The sequence below is a fragment of the Apodemus sylvaticus genome, chromosome 19 (assembly GCF_947179515.1).
Source record: "Apodemus sylvaticus chromosome 19, mApoSyl1.1, whole genome shotgun sequence".
Taxonomy (NCBI): Eukaryota; Metazoa; Chordata; class Mammalia; order Rodentia; family Muridae; genus Apodemus; species Apodemus sylvaticus.
This window is the reverse complement of record NC_067490.1, coordinates 25213804-25237930: the sequence shown is the minus strand read 5'-3', so window position 1 is coordinate 25237930 and position 24127 is coordinate 25213804. Positions and strand designations below refer to the sequence as shown.

General features: G+C 51.3%; 2 protein-coding genes across 5 annotated transcripts in view; one reads left to right on the top strand and one right to left on the bottom strand.

Annotated features, from left to right (window-relative positions):
* The first annotated feature begins 1405 nt into the window (after positions 1–1405).
* On the top strand, positions 1406–11817 carry Tacr2 (tachykinin receptor 2). The gene is made up of 5 exons (XM_052164208.1): positions 1406–1797; positions 4883–5077; positions 8210–8363; positions 9218–9414; positions 11601–11817. Exons 1-5 carry the CDS (start codon positions 1406–1408, stop codon positions 11815–11817), a joined length of 1155 nt encoding a protein of 384 aa, XP_052020168.1.
* Positions 11818–20669: 8852 nt separating this feature from the next.
* Hk1 (hexokinase 1) overlaps positions 20670–24127 on the bottom strand; it is an 83854-nt gene continuing 80396 nt past the window's right edge. For all 4 annotated transcript variants that reach the window (XM_052164465.1, XM_052164467.1, XM_052164466.1 and 1 more), the window contains exons 17-18: positions 23138–23371; positions 20670–21647 (exon numbers count right to left, since the gene is read on the bottom strand). In XM_052164465.1, the coding sequence (XP_052020425.1) occupies positions 21500–21647; positions 23138–23371 (382 nt within the window). In that variant the 3' untranslated portion in view covers positions 20670–21499. The remainder of the gene's footprint in view (positions 21648–23137; positions 23372–24127) is intronic.

Below are 24127 nucleotides of genomic sequence, written 5' to 3'. Positions count from 1 at the left end.
CTAAATGAGAATGAAAGTTGAGGCACTCAGGATGTGCGGCTTAGCATTGTTTGTATCTTAGAGTGCACCAGTGTCTACACACACACACACACCCCGCCCCACACAGAGCTCAGAACTGGGGGTGTAGCTCAGACCATAGAGCGCCTGCTTAGCGTGCCCAAGTCTTCATCACCCCTTAAACTAGGCCGAGCGGCACACGGTTCAAATCCCAGCCTTTGGCAGGAGGGTGTGTGAGCATCAGATGTTCAGGTCATCCTGAACTAATGGCCAATTTGAAGTCAGCCTGGGTTACATGAGACCGTGTCTCAGAGAGAGAGAGAGAGAGAGAGAGAGAGAGAGAGAGAGAGAGAGAGAGAGAAGAGAAGAGAAGAGAATCATGTGTCCAAGCTCAATTTCTAATTTTATACCCAAGAAAGTTGAGGCTTGACGTGAGAAATGGCTAGGATTGTCTAGTCCGAAGGCAGGGAAGGGGTAACACCGGAGGCCCAGAACCCAGCCCTTATCACTTACCTGACACCCTGTCCAATCACTCTTGTTCCCCAGGCAGGGTATTTCTGAACACTGAGACTTTCTTTTTCAAGCAGAGTGAATGGCTTCCCCAGGGTTCCCAAGCCAGTGTGAGCCCCTCTCATCCCCACATGCCAATGCCAGTGTGCCCCAGCAGCTCCCATCTGGCAGAACGCAAACACTGAGGTTCACCCGCCCCCCCCATGCCACCCCCATCCAGGCTGTGCCTCCGCTCCCCAAGGTCTCTCCCTGCTTCCCAGCAGGTCCTAAATCTTTCAAGAGACAAGGCCCAGCCATCCAAACAGGGGGTGGAAGGAGGGCGGGAGCAGGCAACACCCCTGCCAAGGCCCTTGCCTGCCCTTCAGGGAGGAGCTGGGAGCAGCGGCTGAGGGCTGGCAGCACTGGGCTCCTGTACTACAGAGCTTGGAGACCAGCCGCTGCACCGTGGACTTAGAGGACCCACAGACTTGCCACACCGTGCACACCGTGCACCCTGAATAGCATTAAGAGAGATCCGAGTTCCAATTCTGGCTTGTCACCAACTTCCTGAATGCCCCGTTGCTGGACGTGTCTTTTCTCCGACTCTCAGTCTTTTTGACTCTGGTGTGAAAGATCAGAACCAACGTGCTGTATCAGGACGCCTCCTGCTCTGAGACTAGAGTTTGAGTTCTCCAGTCTCCGAGAGATGCTTGTGAACAGTCTGCCTGGGTCCTCACTTTCTGCTCAGCCTGACTCATTTCTGCTTGAGCTGTAGGCGTGGTCCTCTGGCTACACGTGCCTGCTTCTGAATCGTCCTTGGCCACCCTGTAAATCTACACACCAAAGAGGATTGCTCTTCTGTGGCAATCAGAGACGGAACGGTGGGGCCAGACCCTGTGTTCCAGACCCAGAGTCAGCCATGGGGGCCCGTGCCAGTGTCGCTGACACCAACATCTTGTCTGGCCTTGAGAGCAACGCGACGGGCATTACAGCCTTCTCTATGCCTGCCTGGCAGCTGGCGCTATGGGCCACAGCCTACCTGGCCCTGGTGCTGGTGGCTGTGACAGGCAACGCCACCGTCATCTGGATCATTCTGGCCCATGAGAGGATGCGCACCGTTACCAACTATTTCATCATCAACCTGGCCTTGGCGGACCTCTGCATGGCGGCCTTCAATGCGACCTTCAACTTCATCTATGCCAGTCACAACATCTGGTACTTCGGCCGCGCCTTCTGCTACTTCCAGAACCTCTTTCCCGTCACAGCCATGTTCGTCAGCATCTACTCCATGGCCGCCATCGCAGCCGACAGGCAAGAGTGGGCGCTGGGGGTGGGGTGGGGGGGGCGGGTGTCTCTCGATGGGGGGGGGATGGACACTCCAGGGAACTGCGTAGCACTTTTTGGTTCCTAGCAAGAAGACAACGGGATGTGGAGCCAAAGCAGGGAGCGGCAGATTAGATACAGACCAGCTTTGCCCTGAGAGCTTGCTCGAGGCTGGAAAGGAAGATGTTCCCAGGGCGGGTCTGTCTCTTTATCCTTATCCTTATTTCTCATCCTAGAGAAAATCGCACGGGTTGCTTTTATACACAAAAATAGAGTGTTGCGTCTAGGTTATAACAATGCTAATTTTGGCCGCCAACAGTGATCTTTAAGGAGTGGGCTGAAGATGGGGTGGAGGAAGACCACCTTCTTTTGGGAGAACTTCCCAGACAGGCAGGGCTGGGGTAAAGGAGCAGGGTGGGGGGAACAGGAATCTGATGGAGAGGTGCTAGGATGGGGCGGGGCAAAGACACAGGAAGTACAGGGGTGCAGAGCCATGAGACACCCCTGGCACATAGAGTTCAGATAGATAGATGTGAGTCTCCCCGTTTTCCAGAAGCCCTGCCTCCTGTAACTTCCCTAGAAACTTCACCCATAGCCTCTCATCATTGAAGTATAGATTTTTTTTTTTAATGGAGTTCTTTGGCGATTTTCTTTGAGATGTTTTCTATTCATTCTAAATGAAGAGTTTGGAGTTGCAAATGTAACTCAGTCAGCAGAGTGCTTGCCCAGCTGGGTTGGATCCCCCAGAACTGCAATCATTGGTATAAGAGGGTGGTGTAGTCCTGTAATCCCCATGCTCAGAGGTAGTGGGAGGAGGGTCAGAGTGACCTAGATCATCGTAAGCGACATAGCCGGTGGTCACATACCAAAAAGTCTGAACACCATTCACCTGGGCCCAGCTTCTAACTTGACTCACAAGTTAGAGGAGATCAGGATAAATAGGATTTAAGGTCAGTCAGCCATGGAGTTAGGGCAGAGCCAGGGGCCCGGAACACAGCCCTCCGGGTGGTGGGCTCAGGGAAGTCTTTCAAAAATTGGGCTGGTGCCCGCTGAACACCCTTTCCTCCTCCCTGAAGCATTTCTGTTCAGTTATGCAGCAAATTGTAGGATGCTTCCTCTGTGTTGGGCACAGGTCCAGGGGCTGGGGAATGTCCACCAGTGGGGGTGCAGGCAGCTTGAGCACACGGACATACAGAGCCTGCACTTCGGAGCGAGGCTGTGTCTCTGAAGGCTCCGTGAGATCCTGGGAGCCCAGAAGTCAGGCAGGAGGCTAAGGACTGGTATTTTAGAGCAGGGGCTCTGATCACGCTGACGGCAGCTGAGGCTTACCCGTCTTCCTCTTTTTAACATTGTGATTACATTTATTTGTTTGGTGTGTGTGTGTGTACATGCTGGGGCTGACATTGTCAGTAGTATACCTGAGAAGGTCAGAGGACACCGTGTAGGACTCAGATCTTTCTGGTCCTTTTTGGGGATTTACTCCTTTGTTGGTTCTGGAGCTTTGAACTCAGGTCCCCAGGCTTGGTGGCAAGCGCCTTAACCTTCTCAGCCATGTCCTTGGCCCCTTTTCTCCATTTCTTCACTCAACAAATGTATACTTAGTGTCTGCCGGGTAACTACTGCTCTGGGTTTTAGATGGTGAAAAGTTTGTTGTTGTTGTTGTTGTTGGTTTGGGCTTTTTGTTTTTGTTTTGTTTTTTGCAACAAAAGTTTCTCTGTTTAGCTCTGGCTATCCTGGAATTCCATTTGTAGACCAGGCTGGCCTCGAACTCAGAAATCCACCTGCCCCTGTCAAGGTGTGCCCCACCACCACGGCCACCCATCAAATAAAGAAATCATACATTGAATTTTGAGATTATGAATGTTGTGAACAAATATTAGCTAAAGAGGAAGGATCTCCGGGTGCCGAGATGTGCGTTCCAGGAGGGACAGGGGGCATGCAGTGGTTCCCAACCTTCCTAATGCTGTGGCTTTTTAATGCAGTTGTTCCTGTTGTGGTCATGATCGCTGCCCCCAACCATAAAATTATTCTCATTGCTGCTTCACAACTGTAATTTTGCTACTGTTGTAAATCGTAATGTAAATATTTTTAGAGCGAGGTCTGCCAATGGGCGGTCGTGACCAACAGGCTGAGGACCTCTGGGTTACAGGCTGCTGATATGGGCATCAGGATGGGTCTCACTGGGAGGCTGGGACCCACGTCAGGGTCCGGGTCAGTCAGGAGAATTCTAGAGGACAAATATTCCAAGCAGCAGGTAAGATGGTAATGTTGTATGCTTCTGTGGGGACCCTCTGCTTCAGCAAACGGGACACATACAATTCAGTGACACAGTCTATGGTCCCAGCCTTGTCTCAAAGTTCAGGCTCATTCCAGAGAGGAAGGGCCTGTCACCCTTGACCCTTGACCCTTGACCCATGACCCATGACCAAAGCCCTCCCTGATGAATTGAAAACAGTGAGTACACAGGAATATTCTCATTGCTGGGCACACGTGCCCTTCCTCCATACGACCACCCAAGAATGACCTGTTTTCATAGAGATGGAAGTGGAGGTCCAGAGAACTAAGGCTATTTGTTTAAGATTGTCTTGTCAGGAAGTCATAGGGACAGGACTCACTCCAGATCAGCCGGATTCTAAACTCCCAGGACCTGACCCTCTACTAATGGGGCATGAGCTGCCACAGCTGGCCCTCATATTAAAAGCTTACTCTAGCCGGCTGATAGTGGTTTCTGCCTTTCATCCCAGCATTCAGGAGGCCATTGCATTTCGCCAGGCTCAGGGCTCAACAAGTACAACTCAAGTCCCCAACCCCAGAGAGACAGCATCTGAGCCTGTTCTAGACAACTTCGTCAAGAAGGTGGCCTGTGACTTCATTGAGTACAGAGAGGAGAAGGAGCCCCAGGAAGGGAGGGAAGGGAAGCCCCAGAGGCCCATGCAAGCTGACCCTCGACGGACTGGCTAGGACCCTGGCATCCACATATAGGACAGCTGGGTGGGCAGGAGCTGGAGGCCTGAGCCTGGGCAGGAGGATGAGGAGGGGCATGTGCCGGAAGGACGCTGTTCTCTTCTTGCAGGTACATGGCCATTGTCCACCCTTTCCAGCCACGGCTCTCAGCCCCCAGCACCAAGGCGGTCATCGCTGGCATCTGGCTGGTGGCCCTGGCTCTCGCCTCCCCGCAATGCTTCTACTCCACCATCACTGTGGACCAGGGGGCCACCAAGTGTGTGGTGGCCTGGCCCAATGACAACGGAGGCAAGATGCTCCTACTGTAAGGCCCACCCCGGGGTGCATGTATTTTATGTATGGAGGTTCGTGTCTGTGTGTGTAGTGCGTGCCTAGGGTGTGTGCACTACTGTGCAGTTATATAGGTGAGTGCAGGTTTATACGGAGGCTCCTTAACTAATAGGGAGAGGCTCAGTGATAGACTGTTTATCTAGCATCCAGGACACGCTTAGTTCGATTCCCAGCGCCACACAATCTGGGTGTGTCTCACACCTGCAATTCCGGCATTTGGGAACTAGAGGGAAGAGGACCTACATTCAAAGCCTTCCTCAGCTGCATAGCACGCTCTGGTCAAGCCCGGGCTACTCGAGGCAAAAACGAACAATGAGGCTGCATCCCAACAAACTCACTGTAAGTGGGCAATGCCCGTGTGGGGTGTGGGCGATGCTCTCGTAACTGACCTGGTGACGAACCAGGAATGACAGCTCGCAGCCCCTGCCCAGCTTCTGGAGAGCAAAAGAAAGGGAAGAATTTAAGGCGGAGCTTCTGCCGAAGGCCTTGCTACATTTCCACCATCAGAAAGTCAGTCACTGAATCAGAACATAAGCTGGGCACCGTCCACACTGAAAGCAGTGCTGACCAGGTAACAGGCCTGCTGTAAGCACTTCATAGGTGCAGACGCTTTTAATTCTTTGACTGTTATGGAGCATTATATTTTATTTATTTCATTTTTATTAAATAATTGTATTTAATTTTAATGTTTATAGTAAATTAACATAAATATCAATGATACTATTTATAATTTATAGTATAATTTTATAATGAGTATTATAATATTTATATTGAATTAATATACATATCAATTATAAAATTTATAATTTATAGCATAATTGTTATAATAAATATTATAATATCTATATTGAATCAATATAAATATCAATTATAATATTTATAAATGATAGCATAATTGTTATAATAATAGTATAATATCTATATTGAATTAATATAAATATCAATTATAATTTATAGTATAACATTATAATAAATATTATATTTATATTAATTTAATATTTATACTAAATCGATATTTTTATTTATTTAATTTTAGACAGTACTGTCCTTGTCACCACCACACCTGCTTTATGTGGCACCTGGGGTGGAACCAAAGGCAAACACCCTATAAACTAAGCTACATCCCCAACCTCTTGTTTTGATTTTCCGGACAATCTCAATCCTAGACTGGCCTGAAACTGATCTCCCTGCCTCCTTCTCACAAGTCACAAGTCACTTGTGACCACCGTATGTATTGTAGTCTTCCGTCTTGGCGGTAGAGAAAGGATATTATAAGATGTGCTCCAGACAGCACAGTCAGTGAGCGCTGAGACACAGTGGTGAGGCAGGGGAATTGACCTGTCTGCCACCTCGGTGAGGTGGGGCATCAGCCGTGTGCATCTACAGACGGAGTGCGTAGCTCTGCACACATGCGCTGCACACATGTGGTGTCTGTGTGGGGGCTAGTGATGGATGTGTGTACGTCTTAGAGAATGTGTGTGTAGTCTGTGTGGAGGTCAATGCCAGGCGGCCATGGCCCCTCACCCTGTAGTCTCAGTACTCGGGAAGGGGAGTGTGTGATCTAGTGCAAGGTCAGACAGACAGACAGCCCGGGGGTTCAAACAAGAGACCCTGCCTCAAAACATGAGAGAAATCATCAAGGAAGACATTCCATCTCAACCTCTGGCTTACACACACACACACACACACACATACACACACACACACCTATTCATATGCAGATGCACATACACACATACATGTCACACATGCATACACATGCTTTTTTTTTAAGAAGTCGCATGGTGAAAGGGGATCCTCAGGCCCATTGCTTGACATTCCAAGGACCCCCTCAGTAGGCCTGCCTGAGAAGGAAGGAAGGAAGAAGGAAGCTTGGGGCCTATCCAGGAGGCCATGGCACCCTCAGAAATGGAGCCAGTGACGTGCCTCCTGCATAGTGTCTTCCTCAAAGGAAACAATGAGTGCCACTGCCACCCGTGGATCCTCCCTGGGGACTTGGCAGGCGTGATGGAGTGTGGGCCCTGCTCAAAGGTATTTGGTGACACAGCCAGTGTTGGGAGGAAGGAGGCAGAGGACATGGGGGCTATCGGTGTGGATTCTCCACTGCCCATCTCTGGCTAAGGCCTTTTCTGTAGTGTGATTCCTGCAATTCTATACAAATAATATCACGTATGAGCTACCTACTTAATATAAGTATATATTCACGTGCACCCATATCCATTCCTGCACACACAATATACCAATGCACAGAGATGATTCTGGGAGAAAAATATACCTTGTGAACAGTGTTGAGAGTGTTAACCTTTGTGCTTAATGGTATTTATCTGTGTTTGTTTGTTTGTTTTTTGAGACAGGGTTTCTCTGTATAGCCCTGGCTGTCCTGGTGAACTCACTCTGTAGACCAGGCTGGCCTTGAACTCAGAAATCTGAGTTCGCCTCTGTCTCCCAAGTGCTGGGATTAAAGGCGTACGCCACCATGCCCGGCTTAATGGTATTTATCTGAAATAGGGTCTTCTCTATCCCAGGCTGGCCTCTAGTTCACTGTGAATAGGGGATTAACCGTGAACACCCCATTTTTCTGCTTTCATACTTGGACTGTTCGGGTCACAGGCATGTGCCACCATGCCCAGAACACCCAATTTTTATTATCTATACACACTGTAAATGTTTCTCTTGAGAGAGAGAGAGAGAGAGAGAGAGAGAGCGAGAGAGCTGTATAGCTGTGTACATGATATGGCCACATATCATATGATCTACATGTGACTTCCAAGGACCCAGCTCAGGTCAGCAAGCCCCGATTCCCACTGTCTCACTGGTGCTGGTGTTATATTTTATATGATAATCAAACATAACATTTGGTTAGCTCCCCCGCCCCCCTTTGAGCCTTTTCCATAACACAGAAGAACGGTTGATGCTGGTTCATTTTTGCGAGGAAAGCCCAGCGTTAGTGTACATGTTAGCAAATGTCGCCTTGACTTGTCTTTAAACCGAACTCCAGGGTAGGGCTGCAAAGTGGGTTTGTGGGGTTCAGGAACCTTAATCGCAGGTGAGCATTGGTGGACCTGGCTACCCATTGCCCACCCAGGTCCCCGGGCTTTCTCTCCAGGTATCATTTGGTGGTGTTTGTCCTCGTCTACTTCCTGCCTCTAGTGGTGATGTTCGCGGCTTACAGTGTCATTGGCCTCACGCTGTGGAAGCGCGCGGTACCCAGGCACCAGGCTCACGGAGCCAACCTGCGCCATCTGCAGGCCAAGAAGAAGGTGAGAAGCGGGGGTGGGGTGGGGTGAGGGTGGGGGAGTGGGGGTGGAGGGTGGAGCAGCATGGGGGTGCGGGAACCTACTCCAGGGAGCCATCAGGCCCCAAACCCACCCGCTAGGGGGTGCTAGAGAGCACACAACCCAGGTCACTGGGCTTCTCAGAGAATCTATATAGGAACCGCGCACGAGTCTTAGCAATTTGGAGACCCAGGCTAGAGCAATCTCTCCACGTTCTAAGAATTCTCACCATAGCAGGGAGGGACGTTGTCACCCAGGTGTTCCTCCTCCTGGGAAGTTGCTCTCCAGTTGTCATCTCTAGCTTGCCTTCCGGTCCTCAGGGGTGCTGAGCCAGGCAGGAAGGCGCCTGCAGATGCCAGGCATGCGAGGTGCCGGGGGGGGGGGGGGGGGGGGGGGGGGGGGGACTCGGTAACCTGGCCTCTAGGTAGAGGATGGGATATCAGGTTGGAACTTCACCGCCTACACAGATAGAAGGGTTAAAGCAGACAAAGATCTCAGGGAAGGGTGGCTTGGGTCCCAGAGCCTGGACCTAAGGGAGCAGAGAAGACAGAGGTGTTCCGAGACAAAGAATCCCGGACACCTTATGGGAGAGGGGACCACAGATCTAGGCCGCTACACTGGAGGATTTCAATGGAAGGACAAGTCTTCCCTTGGCCAAGCCATGAGGTGGTGAGCTCTGGAGCATGTGCCGAGTACATGCTCCAGGGGATGGAGGCTGCAGAGCTGGGTGGGGTCTGACAGAAAGCTGCCAAGGTTGGGGTGAACCCCACACTGGTTCTAAGAGGGTTAAGGCTTGGGACTCAGATGCCCAGGACTGAGCCGCGTCTCTCCCTGACCAGTTCGTGAAGGCCATGGTACTGGTGGTGTTGACCTTTGCCATCTGCTGGCTGCCCTACCACCTCTACTTCATCCTGGGAACCTTCCAGGAGGACATCTACTACCGCAAGTTTATCCAGCAGGTCTACCTGGCGCTCTTCTGGCTGGCCATGAGCTCCACCATGTACAACCCCATCATTTATTGCTGCCTTAACCACAGGTGAGTCCCGCCCTGGCTCCGCCCTCCGCCCCGCCCTCCGCTCCGCCCACAGGGGGAGGGACCTCCACTCTAGCTCCTGCCAGAGCCTGGAGCTGCCCTTGACACCACATAGGAATGCTGGCCTGCAGATTAGCCAGTAGCCCATCACTCTCCCTCTGGCCTGAGTCCCATCTCCTTCTCAAAGCCTTGTCCTTTGCTGAGCCACAGTGCCTGTGTCTGTCCTCGTCTCTTCCGGGGTCTGCATCGGGGCGGGGCAAGGGAGAAGGCAGAGGGTAGAATCAGAGAGACGGAGGGAAGGAGAGAGTAGGGAGAGACAGAGGAGCAGAATGGGAGGGAGAAAGAGCCAGGGATGGTAGGACTACCTCTGAGATGGCTTTTTCGTCTCTTTAATGGTGTGTGTGTGTGTGTGTGTGTGTGCGCGCGCTGCGCGCGCGCGCGCGCGGGTATGTGCCTCAGCACATGGGTGGGCATCAGAGGCCAGTTTGTAGCAGCTGCCTCTCTCTTTCTACCATGTAGGTCTCTGAGATAGAACTTGGTTTGCCAGGCTTGTGCAAATACCTTTTCCCACGGAGCCATCTCAGCGGCTCAAAGAGCTGCCATTTAAAAGTGCTTCCTCCTAAGAAAGCACTGACAGCCTGAGTAGGAGTCAGACATAGTGTAGCAGACACACATAATGTGTGAAGGTGGGCAGGAAGTGCTGATGGTCTTAAGCACTGGGCTGTGTGTGTGTGTTTGTGTGCAGTTTACATTTGAGCAAAAGCTGGAGCGACTGACTCTGCCCTGCAGCCTGGGCAAGAGTTCTCTACAGAGGGAACCAACAGTCCTGAGGTCAAGGTCCTGAGGTCTTGGGCTGGTGCTCCAACAGGGAGAACTCTACAAGGCACTGAGCCAGCAGGACCTGGGAGACACATGCTCTGAATTGCCTTTCAGAAGAATCCGCTGGACAAGTGGCTCAGTGCTTAAGAGCACCGGCTGCTCTTCCTGAGTGGCCTGGTTCAAATCCCAGCACCCCCATAGCAGCTCAAAACCACCTGTGACTCCAGTCCCAAGGGATCTAGTGCCATCTTCTGGCCACCTTGGGTAATATATGACATGCAGGGAAAACACCCACACACATTTAAAAAATAACAACTCAGCACTTGGGAGGCAGAGGCAGGCAGATTTCTGAGTTCGAGGCCAGCCTGGTTGACAGAATGAGTTCCAGGACAGCCAGGGCTACACTAAGAAATCCTGCCTCGAGGAAAAAAAAAAAAAAGAATCAGGTCAAAGCAGGTCTGATGTAGTTGATGGGTGCTTGCCCGGCAGGCACAAAGCTCAAGGTTTGATCTCTACAATCTGGGCATAGTGATGTGTACCTGCAATCCCAGATCAAAAGTTCACAATCATCTTCACAACCTCAGATACAAAGGAGTCCGTGGCACTATGGTGGTGGTGGGGGGGTGGGATTGATTGATTGATTGATTGATAGGTCCTCCCAGGACTGGGGATTGAACCCAGGGCCTCCGGCGTGCTAGGCAAACGCTCTGCTAATGAGCAGTCTCGCAGGGCTCAGCTTACTTGTTTTGAAATGTGGTCCCCTGAGCTGCCCAGGCGAGCCCCTTGCGTCCATTGCGCCCCCCTCCTTCCCTATCCCCTGAGCAGCTGCGATTCCAGGCCTATGCCCCGCCTATGCCCCGCCTATGCCCCGCCTGAGTGAGAGCCGTTTATTTTGAGCAGACACACCCATACTTGGTAGCCCAGTGTCCCAGCTTTCCTTTGAAGCAGTTCCTGGGGGAGTTTCCCCACTCCACACACATGGCCCAGTTCTTTCTAAGATTCCTCTTTTTGTTAGAAATCAGTTAAGTCCCATGGAGCCTTTGTAATACACTTTGGTTTCTCTCCCACTCCCCACCCCTGCTCCTTCCCTCCCTCCTTCTCTCTCCCTCCATTCCTTTCTTCTTTCCTTTCTTAGACCTCGATGCCCTCTGTCTTGCCCATCCATGCTTAGGAAGTGCTGCTGTTACTGGCATGAAGTTTCTGACTGCTCCAAAAAACTAAATCCATGCAAGTGCACATGTCTCCCCAGCCTCAAAGTGAGGCTCCTTTGCAAGGGAGCTGCAAGTCTCCCGGAGCATGGGGCAGCCACATGGCTGACGGCTCCTGTACCCCTCGCTCCCTCGCTTAAAGTGACTCTCTATACTCATCAGGTTTCGCTCAGGATTCCGCCTTGCTTTCCGGTGCTGCCCCTGGGTGACACCAACGGAGGAAGACAGGCTGGAGCTGACTCACACCCCGTCCATCTCCAGGAGAGTCAACCGGTGCCACACCAAGGAGACTTTGTTCATGACAGGAGACCTGACCCACTCTGAGGCTACCAATGGGCAGGTCGGGAGTCCCCAGGATGGGGAGCCTGCTGGACCCTGAAGTCTTGAGCCTGTCTGCAGGGCCCAGGTTTAACCCCTTCGAGAAGCAGCTGTTTGCAAAGCCCTTATGTTATAGCTAGTCTCACACCTCATTCTTCAACACACCAACAGCATAGAGACAAGATGGTGATCTGAGCTCCACAGGCCATGCTGATACAATGAGCTCGGAGTGCAGAGCCCCATCGTTGGCATCCCAGTGACTAAGGGGCCAGGAAGATTGGGAACCAACACTTGGCCAATCTAGGAGCTGCAAAGTGAGATGTCTCCCTGGAGTATAGAGAGAGGTGGGAAACTGGATCCCAGGGAAGGAAACTGCAGTCGTTAATGAGAAAGGCAGCTGAAGGGTAGCGAGAGGTGGTACAGCCACTCTCTGCTGAGCTAACTGATCTACGTGCAGTTCCTGGAACCCACACGGAAGGAAGGAGCCGACTCCTCCAAGTTGTCTTCTGACCCCCTCAAGTGTGTATATGCATATGTGTGTGCAGGTACATCTGCACATGTATGCACACACACACACACACACACACACACGTGCATGCATGTGCCCACATACAGTGTTAAAAGGAAAGAAGGCAACTACTGCTCCAATGTTAGGGTCACAGGAAAAGGTGGGGACTGTGGCAGCCCACAGAGGACAGGCACCCAAAGGGGGCAACCCAGCTGCTTAGCTCTGGAGCACAGTTGCCAGGTTTTCCAAATAAAGCCTGAAATAGATAGATAGATAGATAGTTAAATCTAGATATAGATATAGATGATATAGATATAGATGATATAGATATAGGTGATATATAGATGATATAGATATAGACATAGATGTAGATGTAGATGTAGATGTAGATGTAGATGTAGATGTAGATATATAGATATAGATATAGATATAGATATAGATATAGATATAGATATAGATATAGATATAGATATATGCTCCAGGCTCTTAAATTTGGTTTGTGAAAATGCTTAGAGACACTGGCTAAGCCAGAGTGCGGCACAACCACGACACTGCCACACCACCTCCTTGCCAAAGATAAGCCACGAAGGAAGATGTTCCCCATTTGGCTGTGATGGATCCAGGGCTTCTCTGCCTTAGGATCTGGAAGCTCCCATCCAGCCCAGAGCAGAAGGCGGCCAACAGTCCGGGGGAACCGCGGCTGAGATATAAGTCACTCTGCCCCCCTTGCTCGATGGAAGCGGTGCCTTCAAACCAGCAGGCCAAATTCAGCTCTAACGCTCCATAGAGTACTCACGATGCTCACACTGTGTCAGCTGTTAAGACCCACAAGCCACCTGCAAGTCAGGAGCACGGCTCGAGTCCTCACTTCTGCAGCAAGGAGCTGGCAGGCGGAGCTCGCCGGTGGTCCCGGTTCTAAGAACGTCCGGCTCGGGCTGCTCCAGGGCTGTCCATCTCCCTGCTCCGTGGTGACTCATTTGCTGCCTGCCCAGTGCCCTCTGAATGATGAGATGTCAATGTGTTCAAAGTTTAATGTCATCTGAGCTGTCCCAGAGTTCGCTGTGCCAGTACCCCCAATAAAGGGCTCTCATGTCACATGAGCTGCAGCAGTGACCGGGACATCAGAGTGTTGGGAAATCCACCAAAAGTGGGATGAACTCCTAGCTGCAGAGCTAGGATGGGTAAATGCTCCGGGTAGGGGCTAAGGTTCCACTGTCCGGAGAGCCCCCCCCCCCCGACCCCCGCAGTCATTTTGTCTCTTTGCCCATTTTTGCCCAGAACACTTTGACTGGGGGTGAGGGGGGCCGGAATGGAGGCATGGGGATGAGTGTATGCACAGAACCAGTAGGGGCTATGAAACAGAGAAGCCAGCTTCTGGTTTAGCAACCCCCCACCCCTGCTGCCCCTCCACTCCCACAGAGGCAATGTCCACTTCCCTTGGGGCTTGGTTTTCCAATCTCTATGGATGTTCGATTCTTCAGACATTCAGATCTCGGTCTGTCCAAAGAAATGAGCTCAGAAAGAACCCAGACAACTACTGCCAGCTCCCTATGAATTTTCTTGGGATTTCCTGAGGCCAGTGTGGTGGTTTGTATGTGCCTGGCCCCGCAGAGTGGCACTATTAGTAGGCGTGGCCTTGTTGGAGTAGGTGTGTCACTGTGGGCGTGGCTTTAAGACCCTCCTCCTAGCTGCCTAGAAGCCAGGATTCTCCTAGAAGCCTTCAGATGAAGATGCAGAACTTTCAGCTCCTCCTGCACCATGCCTGCCTGGATGCTGCCATGTTCCCACCTTGATGATAATGGACTGAACCTCTGACCCTGTAAGCCAGCTCCAATGAACTGTTGTCCTTATAAGAGTTGCTGTGGTTATGGTGTCTGTTCACAGCAGCTAAAACCCTAAGACAGCCAGTAAATCTGACTGAAAGTAGAAGAGGACTTGGAAGTAACTGTGACTGTCCTGCACTCCAGGGTCAGTCTCATTCCCAGAGAGGCCCTTAATTCCACCCCCAACCCCCTACCCCAACTAGACCCATCCAGGTCCCACTCCGGCTGGGAGTAGGGAGACTCTGTGACCCCGCCCCCTAGGGCATTGCGCATCCTCCCTTTCAGGACCCTGGAGAAGATCCGTGGGAAGCCACACCTCTACCCACACCTGGCCTTTTGGGTCCTGAGCTAAGTGTAGGCACCTGGGGATTATCGGCCCAGGGGAATGAAGACTTGAGGATTTAAGCATGTATGCAAACCCTCGTTTACTAAGCCTTCTCTGAGTTCAGAGTGGGATACACTTAAACTTCATTTGGACCTGGGTCCTGGTGGGCTTTGGGGATAGGGTGGGGTGTCTGTCTCCAGGTAGGAAAGCTTTGGCTGTTTGTCCAGAACCCACATGGCTATTGCTGCTGTGGTGAGGCTCCTCCCAGGCCCACATTGGACTCTGGAGGTCTTCAAGCTGATGGGGAAGTGTGGGGGATGGCCCTCCATAGGCCTCTCTTTGAATGTTTGGTTCCCAGTTGCAGGACTCTTTAAGAAGGATTAAGAGGTGTGGCCTTGCTGCAGGAGGTGTGTCACTGGGAGTGGACATTGATGGTTCAAGAGCTCAGTCTTCTCTCCCTCCCTCCCTCTCTTTTATTTCTTCTTTCTTTTTCTCTTTCTTTCTTCCTCCCTCCCTCCTTTTTCTTTCTCTCTCTTTCTTTCTTGTTCTCTCCTTCCCTTCCCCCTCTCCTCCCCCCTCCTCCCTCACTCATCTCTCTCTCTCTCTCTCTCTCTCCCTCTCCCTCCTTCCCTCTCCTTCACGCCCCTTCATGCCTTTGTATCAGAGTATAAAGCTCTCAGCTCCTGCCCCATGCCTGCAGCCAGTCAGATCCCTACCCTGATGGTCACAAACTAACCCTCTGAAACTGTGAGCCAGCTGTCAATCAAATGTTTCCTTCTCCAAGCCGCCTTGCTCGTGGTGTGTCTTCACAGCAACAGAACAGTGACAGAGGCAGCAGGACAGGGTAGGAACACTGCTGTGGGGTGAGGTTGAGATAGGACTCCGCTATAGAAGGCTTAGCCAAGTGTGCAGGAGACCCTGGGTCTGTCGTCTTCATTACTAGAAATCTGCAGCTGCTGCGCAGAATCGCTCTGCCACTGTTGCCAGCCTGGGTAAGAAAGAAGCTTTTCTTTGTTCTCACCACCTCCGTTTGTTTCTGCTCCCACTGTACTCCTGGGAACCTCCACTTTTGATTTCATTTTACTCTGTGAATTACCAGCCCTAACACAGCACAAATATCTCCACAGCTGTGTGCAGATCCCAGCATTCTGTGAGTTAATGGATTTTTTTTTTCTGAGTAGAACTTAATAGGTAGTCTGTTTGCGGGCCCCGTGTTTCCTAAGTGTGCCTCAGTTGCTGCCTACTGATGCCAATAAAGGAAGTACACTCAACGCATCTCTAACACTAAGTCGATGCAAATGGCAAAAATTTGTTGTGCTCAAGCCGTTGGAGTTAGAGGGTTGGGCTAGAGGGTTAGAGCTACTGATGGATCAGGACCACAGAATAGACTGAGGAGTGGAACTGCAACCCTGAGCCAAAATGCTACAGAGCTTTTAAGATTCATACCCCAAAACATCTCTAACAAGTTATAATTAAATTCTTCCACAAATCAGAAAAAACAAACCCACCCACTCCTGTAAGGTCAGTCTAACAAGGCGTTAGTCTAGAAGGTTCCACAGTATAACTGCTGCGTTCCTTGTTCCCAGTGTGGTTGGGTCTCCTAGGTTCTTGCTTCCCTTGCTAAGGGGCAGGTGCGACTGTTTCGGGAGTTACTTGCAGCTGAACGCTAAGTCTCCCGGTTGTGGGTAAGTTGTACCAGGGAAGATATCCTGTGTTTGTTCCTGCTCTTGGTCCTGCTGAACAATGGCCAGGCAGGTGGTGGTGGCCTGACCTCAGTCCTTTCTAGTCCCTGGCCAGTGTCTGAAACCTTACTAGGCAACTCTGAAAGGCTCCAGGAACCTGCTTCAGTTGAGTGAACACGAGACTCAAGGCTAAAGGACGGCTGTCACCCCAAGCTTCCAGCCTGTTCATCTGGGGACCGGAAGGGGCTGTGACGGAGAATAGAGGCAAGCTTGTGAGGGGGACCAGTCCTGCCTGTTCACGGTGGCTCGTAGTGGGCTAGATACGGCCTGGTTCTCGAAGGTCCAGAGGGAAGCAGAGATTCCGTAAGAGCCATGGCTCCTCCATCTTGGAATCAGAAAGTGTGTGGTTCTCATGACTTCTCTGGGGTCTCTGCAAATGATACGAATTTCCCAGTTAGTGGGAGGGTGGACCCCAGAATGAGGCAGATCGACCTTGGCTCCTATACTTCTCAGGGCTCGTGGGCTAAATGAACCTTGAGCCCATCTAGTTCTTCCTGCTTCCTGTCTCCGGCCATGTGGGCTCGCGTGAATGACCGTGGGTTCCAGAATCATGCAAGGGCATCTGCAGGGTCACCTGCTCAGGGAACCGTGGAGCTTCTGCTGCCCTTAGAGCCTGGAAAGTGGCTCTTGGAGCAACATCAAGGAGCGGTGACATCAAATATCTTGGAGGAAACAAGGCAGGGCCCTGGGCCATGAACAGGTTCCGGATCCTAGTTTTGAGCCTGACCGCTCCCCTGGACAGACCAAAAGGCATCAGCCGCTCTCTGCCAACAGGCCGCACCTGCTTGTCCAGGCGGACAGGGGGATGACGGTGGGGGAAGGGCAACCCCGATGACCCAAGACTTCTCTCCCTCTTTCTGACTCGATCTCATTGCAGACTGGACAAACTGACTTTACGATTCCTCCAAAAATCGCCACTGGGCTACCTTTCCATACACAGGACAGACTTAGACCCTCAGACTCTCAGAAGCCCTGATTTTATCAGGAAGTGATATCTTCTTGGGTGATGGCTTACAAGATGGCCACGTCAGGAGATCTCAATTGTAATTCTGTTTTGGGGTTTTGTTTGTTTTTGAGACAGAGTCCCACTACATCACTCTGGCTGTTCTAGAACTCTCTATGTAGACCAGGCTGGCCTCGAGTTCACAGAGATCCAGCTGCCCTAGGATTAAAGGCGGCTCATAATACTGTTTTCAGCTCTGTAGGAGAGGATCATAGAAGGCTCCTCATGTTCAACTCCTCTTATCTCTGAGCCCACTCAGAGTCGGTCCACAACTGTCAGCAAGATTCTGTTTCTTTGACTACCCGGGGTTCAACTTTGGCTACCCCAGAAACCTCCCCACCATATCCTAGAGAGCCTCGGGGAGTTGAACCTAAGGCACCCCAGCCACGCCCAGGGTCTCTAGAGAGGTTTTCCTTGCAGGTGGCAGGAGATTTAGGACCCATATAGGTTCACAGACTAACCCTGGCCTCACGAGCAGAGCTTAAAGATAATCAAAACAGAGTCAGGGAGGGCCAGGTGAGGTGGGTCATACTTTTAGTCCCAGCACTTGGGAGGCAGACTCAGATGGATCTCCATGAGTTCAAGGCCAGCCTGTTCTATGTAGTGGGTTTCAAGCTAGACAGAGCTACATAGTGAGACCCTGTCTCAAACAAAATTAAAAAATAAAGCCAGAATTAAGGTAGTTTTGCTACAAATCCTGACCAATATGAACAGGCCTAAGGCGGTTCTCAACCTTCCTAATGGGTCAACCCTTTAATACAGTTCCTCATGTTGTGGTGACCCCCCAACCGTAAGATCGTTTTCTTTTTTTTTTTCCATTTATTTATTTATTTTTATTTTATTTTATTTATTTATTTATTTATTTTTGAGTCAGGGTTTCTCTGTAGCCCTGGCTATCCTGGAACTCACTCTGTAGACCAGGCTGGTCTCAAATTCAGAAATCCACCTGCCTCTGCCTCCCAGAGTGCTGGGATTACAGGTGTGTGCTACCACACCTGGCCATTGTAAGATCATTTTCATTGCTGCTTTATTTTTTTTAATGGTTTTTTTTTTTCTAGACAGGGTTTCTCAGTGTAGCCCTTGCTGTCCTGGAACTCACTCTATAGTCATTGCTACTTCTTAGCTATAATTATGTGAATTGCTACCGTTATGTAAATGGAAATACAATTATTTTGGGGAATAGAGATTTGCCAAAGGAGTCTCAACTCACAGGTTTAGAAATGATATAGACCATTTTCAAACAATCTTTACTGCGTGGCCCAGAAGGATGGTATACTTGTCTTAGATAGGATCGTGACCTCAGTGGAAAAAGACGGCGACAGGGAAGGCAATAGCTTTGGTTCTGACCACTACATGGCCCAGACCAAGACTCACAGGCCAAAGTGCCCACAGGAGCCCAGGTTGTCCCTTTGATAGACCCATCCAGGAATGTCACTGACACCATAGGTCACTGGGAGAAAAAGCACTTTATTGTATTTCTGGGGGCTTCAGGAAAGCCAAGACCAAATCTTAGTTGCTCTCAGCTGATGGTTATTTACCAGGGAGAACGTGAGTCTTATATCACCTTTCTCCAGAGATTACAGAAGGCTGTCGGGACACATGTTGACGCAATGCCAGAACCCTTGGAGGTCCAAAAGGCTCTAACACAGCCCCAGATATTCGTAGAGAATTACAGAAGCGGGTCGTGGTACAGTTATTCCTTTAATCCCAGGACTCAGGAGTCAGAAGCAGGTCTGTGAGTTTGAGGCCAGCCTGGTCTACATAACGAGACCGTCTTTAAAAAAAAAAAAAAAAGCTTTTGCAGAATTTGGTGGCTCAGTCAAGTGAGATCCTAGACCAATTGTTCAAGATTTGATAACCTCAGTATGCTGTAAACTTGACCAGGACAGGGAAAGGAAAAAGGACACACAACATACTGACCTGTTAATGAGTGTTGCCCAAGGAGGGGGCATCGTGAAGGGTGCCTTGAGGGCATGCTCTCTCTGTCGGACAGCCAGGGAACTTCTTGAAGGAGTACCCAAGGACAGAGCTAGAAAGGTGTCTTAGGGTTTTACTGCTGTGAACAAATTGGGGCTGGCTTACGGGTTCAGAGATTCAGTCCATTATCATCAAGGTGGGAGCATGGCAGCATCCAGGCAGGCATGGTGCAGGAGGAGCTGAGAGTTCTACATCTTCAGCTGAAGGCTGCTAGCAGAATACTGGCTTCCGGGCAGCTAGGAGGAGGGTCTTAAAGCCCACACTCAGTGACACACCTATTCCAACAGGGCCACGCCTTCTAATAGTGCCACTCCCTGGGCTGAGCATCTACAAACCATCACAAAGGCAACTGAGAGAGGGTCTTCCTCAGGGTTATGGGCTTCCAAAGAATATGGATTTCTGGCTTTGCACAACTGGTGAGTTCTGTTTCAACAACTAGAGTTTTTGGTCAACCAATTGCCACCGAGTGGGAATGGTCACGCTAGACTGGCCCACACTCATCTTACTGTAATGTCCTCTGATTGTCTTTACTCCTTTAGTCCCATGGTTCCTATAGGGGGTCCGGCAGATGGCCGCATCACTCAGAATTTTACTGGGTCTCCCCAAACTGGCTTCAGAAGTCTGTCTCCTGGGAGTAGTAGTCTGTCTGTCACATACCCGCACACAGAGTCCATTTCCCCCTAACCTGCCTCGTCTTAGCATCTGTCAATCTCTGAGAAGGAAGGATGGGAAGGGCCTTAGAGGGACATAGACAGCCTCCCTGAAATGGTGGCTTCTAGTTCCCAGAAAACATTGCGGAGGTTGGGGGTTGGGGGTGGAGGGTGGCACACAGAGTCCATTTCCCCCTAACCTGCCCCGTCTTAGCATCTGTCAATCTCTGAGAAGGAAGGATGGGAAGGGCCTTAGAGGGACATAGACAGCCTCCCTGAAATGGTGGCTTCTAGTTCCCAGAAAACATTGCGGAGGTTGGGGGTTGGGGGTGGAGGGTGGCGGGTGGCTATCTAAAAAGGACCACCAGGGAGAACTGAGAGGGCTCAGAAGCTCTAGAGAACACCCAAGCCAGACCTTGAAAAGTCCTGGACTACAAAGGCTGTATCGTCTTCTCCCTGACCCAGCCAGCCCCAGGAAGTCAAGTTCAATGTTTCCCCAAAAGGAAACAGAACTGACAATCATTTCCAGGCTACAAGGTTGGGGCTTAGGGTGTAAGCACCAGGCAGGTGCTGGGACATCTGGCCAAAAGCTACTTGGGTGATATTTTGAAGTAGAGACGCCCTTGTCTGAACCAACTCTGGGGGCTGGAGACTTATTTTCATTGTTTCATTTTGGGATGGGCTTTCATGTTGGATAGACTGTCCTGAAACTATGTAGCCAATGAGGGTCTTGGGGTCTTGACCTCACTCCTCCGGTTGTTCTTGGATTATAGGCATACCCAGGAAGTTTTTAAACTTTCTCCCCGACCCAGGAGTCCATCAAGCCCCTAGTCTGGCTGTCACCATATGCTAAGCCTGCGCCCCCACCCCAAGGAAACGCCACTCTTACTTTTGAATCAGTACAAAGTTTACTAGACGAACAACAATGGCTCACTAAAGCGATGGGAGATTCCAGTGATGGCGTTTTGTGGGTTGCTTCCTTCTGACCAGATGGAGAGACCAGATGTTCTCCCACAGGACTGCCCACCTCAGCGCACCTCTACCACCCCCGCCCCCACCACCACGAGACAAAACAAAATGCAAGACTGTCAATAATGGGGCTAGGATTGGCTCCACGGACGGACACACAATTCAGTGGCATCAATACATCCAGATGGGATGGCAGGCTGCGGCGGGTGCTGGGAGGGGAAGGGAACAGCAGTGCCGCCATGTCCATGCTCGCCCTTCAGGCCACGCCCCTGTGGGCAGGAGTCCGGCAGTGTCTGCTGGTGATAACACACTTCACGCAGGGGTGGGGTAGAGTGGGGTGGGCAGGGAGGCGACTCCACAGATGGGCTTGGAAGGGCCCAGAAGACAAGTCCAAGAGGGCGGGGGCTCTTTTCCTGGCTGGACGACTGCGGTAGACGTGGGTGCCGCTACGTTCACGCATGGGCAATGCATGGCCAGGTCGCACTTGAATCATGCAGAGTGGCAGGGTGGGTGGGGGTGCGGGGTCCAGGCGAGAGATCAGATCTTCAACAGCACGCGCTCTGGGTGGGATTCTAGGTGATGCTCCGTTACTGCGGTCCCCCCTTCCTCCCTCGGCGGCAGAGTGGGTGCCAGCGTGGGGGGGTCTCCCAGCGGGGCTTGCTGGGTGGAACACGGGGGTGTGGGCGCCGGATCTAGAGAGGAGTGCTGGAAGGGTGGCGGGCTGGGGACTGGGAGGATCCTGGCTCTTAGGGGTTCGAAGACTCTCCCCTGAGCCTCACGCCCACAGCTGTGATGAGAGCAGCCCCCTTGCCGCTGCCGTCTTCGGACAGGAGGAAGGACACGGTACACTTTGGTGACAGTTCCTTCACAGTTTGGTGCATGATTCTAGAGAAGCTGAAAAGGCGAAAGGCAGGGGGGAGAAGGCCAGAGGAAGATGAGGCTCAAGGACCGAGGTTGACGGAAATTAGATGTGCTCCTGCCTCAGCGTGCAGGAGGCCCCGACCCTGAATCTGGTTCCCAGGACTAGGGAGGTTGAGGCAAGGAAGATCATACATTCAAGGTGACCCTCGATTACATATTAAGTTTGAGGCTAGCCTGAGCTACCTCAAAAAATTGTATAAAAAAATCTGTCATAACGTGGCTAGCTAGGACTGATATGATACTTGATACACACAATTTCTAGTCCAGTCAGGAATCTATGAGGTCTGGCAATACAGGGAAGCTTCAAACTCCCTCAGACGCCTGGCTTATGTTGTCCTGCCAGGAGAATCTAGACTTCATGTGTAGAGGCAAGTGCTCTACCACCCAGCCACGCCCCCGGTGGGCATAGCTTCGAAGTAACAGTTCCATGTCATAGCTACATGGTAAATGAACAAATGTCTCCAGGGCACTGGGTCAGACTGTAGCCCTGTTTGGCTGAGACGGTCTCAGGTGGCTAACAGTGTTCTTTTTACTGGTCAGGGAGGTGTGATTGCTTAATTTTAGTTGTCAACTTGACTATGTCTGGAATTAACTAAAACCCAAGCACTGGGCCACACCAGTGCAGGGATTTTTCTTACCTGGACTATTTGAGGGGGCAGGGAAGAGTCACCCTAAATCAAGGCCACACCTTCTGGTGACAGCACACAGAAAGGGACATGGAGGGAAGCTTTTGCTTTCTGCCTGTTCCCCGCCCCCCCACTCCCACTGGCAAGTTCATCTACCCTGGTGCTGAGGCATCCCTTCACTGGTATCCAAGATGACTACTTGGGGATTCCAATGCAGACTGAAGACCAGCTGAGACGTCTAGCCTCCCGGACTGAAAAACTATCAGATTCTTGGCCTTACTGTTGGGAGGCAGCCATTGTTGGACTGGCTGGACCGATGAATCTACTTTTAATATAGATTCATTCTACTTTTAATATAGATTCATTCTACTGCGTCCCTTCCTCTATAGAAGGCTAACTAATCCACAGGGCTTCTGTTCAGACGTGGTCACCGTCCCTAAGACCCCAGCTTTGGAACATTCAGTGGGCTCAAGTAAAGGGTCTGTGACACTGATAAAAAGGCTCCTCCCTGCCACAGAGTCTGGGCCCACCCTGCTCCCGTTCTGCCTAGTTCTGATTTTTACCACGCACAGCTGGCCAATGCGCATGCTCATAACACAAACATACACACACCTTAGAGGGCCAAAGGGAAGCAGGCAGAGTCCCACCCCATGCCAGTGTGAGCCCACCCAGTTGAAGCCCTTCTCTGGTTCCCCAAAGTCCCCTCAGATACTAAGTCTACTCACGGCCTCAGGCTCCTGCCCCCAAATGCCCCAGGCTGCTGTGACCCCGTGAGGAACCGAGTCAACACCCTCTAACCCTCAACCAACTCCCCAGCCGGGAGGAGGCCGTGCTCACTGTGGGTGAAGTTTGTAGAGCGTCCCATCCACTCCCACGGTGACATTCAGGTGGTCGAGGCCTCTGTTCTCCCTGATCTTCTCCACCACGGCGGCCATGCCGGCGCCACACAGCTGAGCCGCCCGCTTGGACACCACCCCGCACACGGTCTTGACCAGGATGCTGTCGTCGCACGTGCTGTTCAGACCCAGCTGCTGAAGGATGGCCCGCACCTGGAGCAGCGCTAATCGGTCACTGCGGAAGACAGAAGCCGGTGAGGCGGACAGACGGACGGATGGACGACAGAGCAGGCCCGTGGGACCCAGGACAGGTACGAAGTGCTCTGCTTGTCTGTGAATGGTGTCTTAGGGGTTCATTCCCCTTCTAAAAAGATTTTTAAATTAAAAGAACACACACACACACACACACACACACACACACACACACACGTATACATTTGTAGGCAGGTGTGTCTATGTATATGCCATGGGTGTGGTCCAAAGAGGCCAGGAGGTGTCCGATCCCCTGGATCTAGTTGTGATTGTTCATGCTGAGAATCACACTGTGGACCTTCAGAAGAGGTGGGAACCATCTCTCCCGCCTCAGCTTATAACTGTGTCTGTCTGTGTGCATGAGTTACAGGTTCCTGCGGCAGCCAGAGGCCTCAGGTCTCCTGGAGCTGGGGTTACCGGTGGCTGTGAGCGACCTGACCAGAGTGCTAGGAACCAAACTCAGGTCCTTGGCAAGAGCTATATGTGCTCTTAACCTCTGAGCGACAACCTCTTCGGCCCATTGCTTTAAACCAGTGATTCTTGACTCCTTAGAAATCTAACGGCCTTTCCATGGGGGTCAGCAAGGCCATCAGAAAACACAGGCATTTACATTATGATTCACAACAGTAACAAGATCACAACAAGGAGCAACAATCATTTTATGGTTGGGGGTCACCAGGACATGAGGGACTGTATTAAAGGGTTGCAGTGTTAGGAAGGTTGAGGACCACTGTTTTGT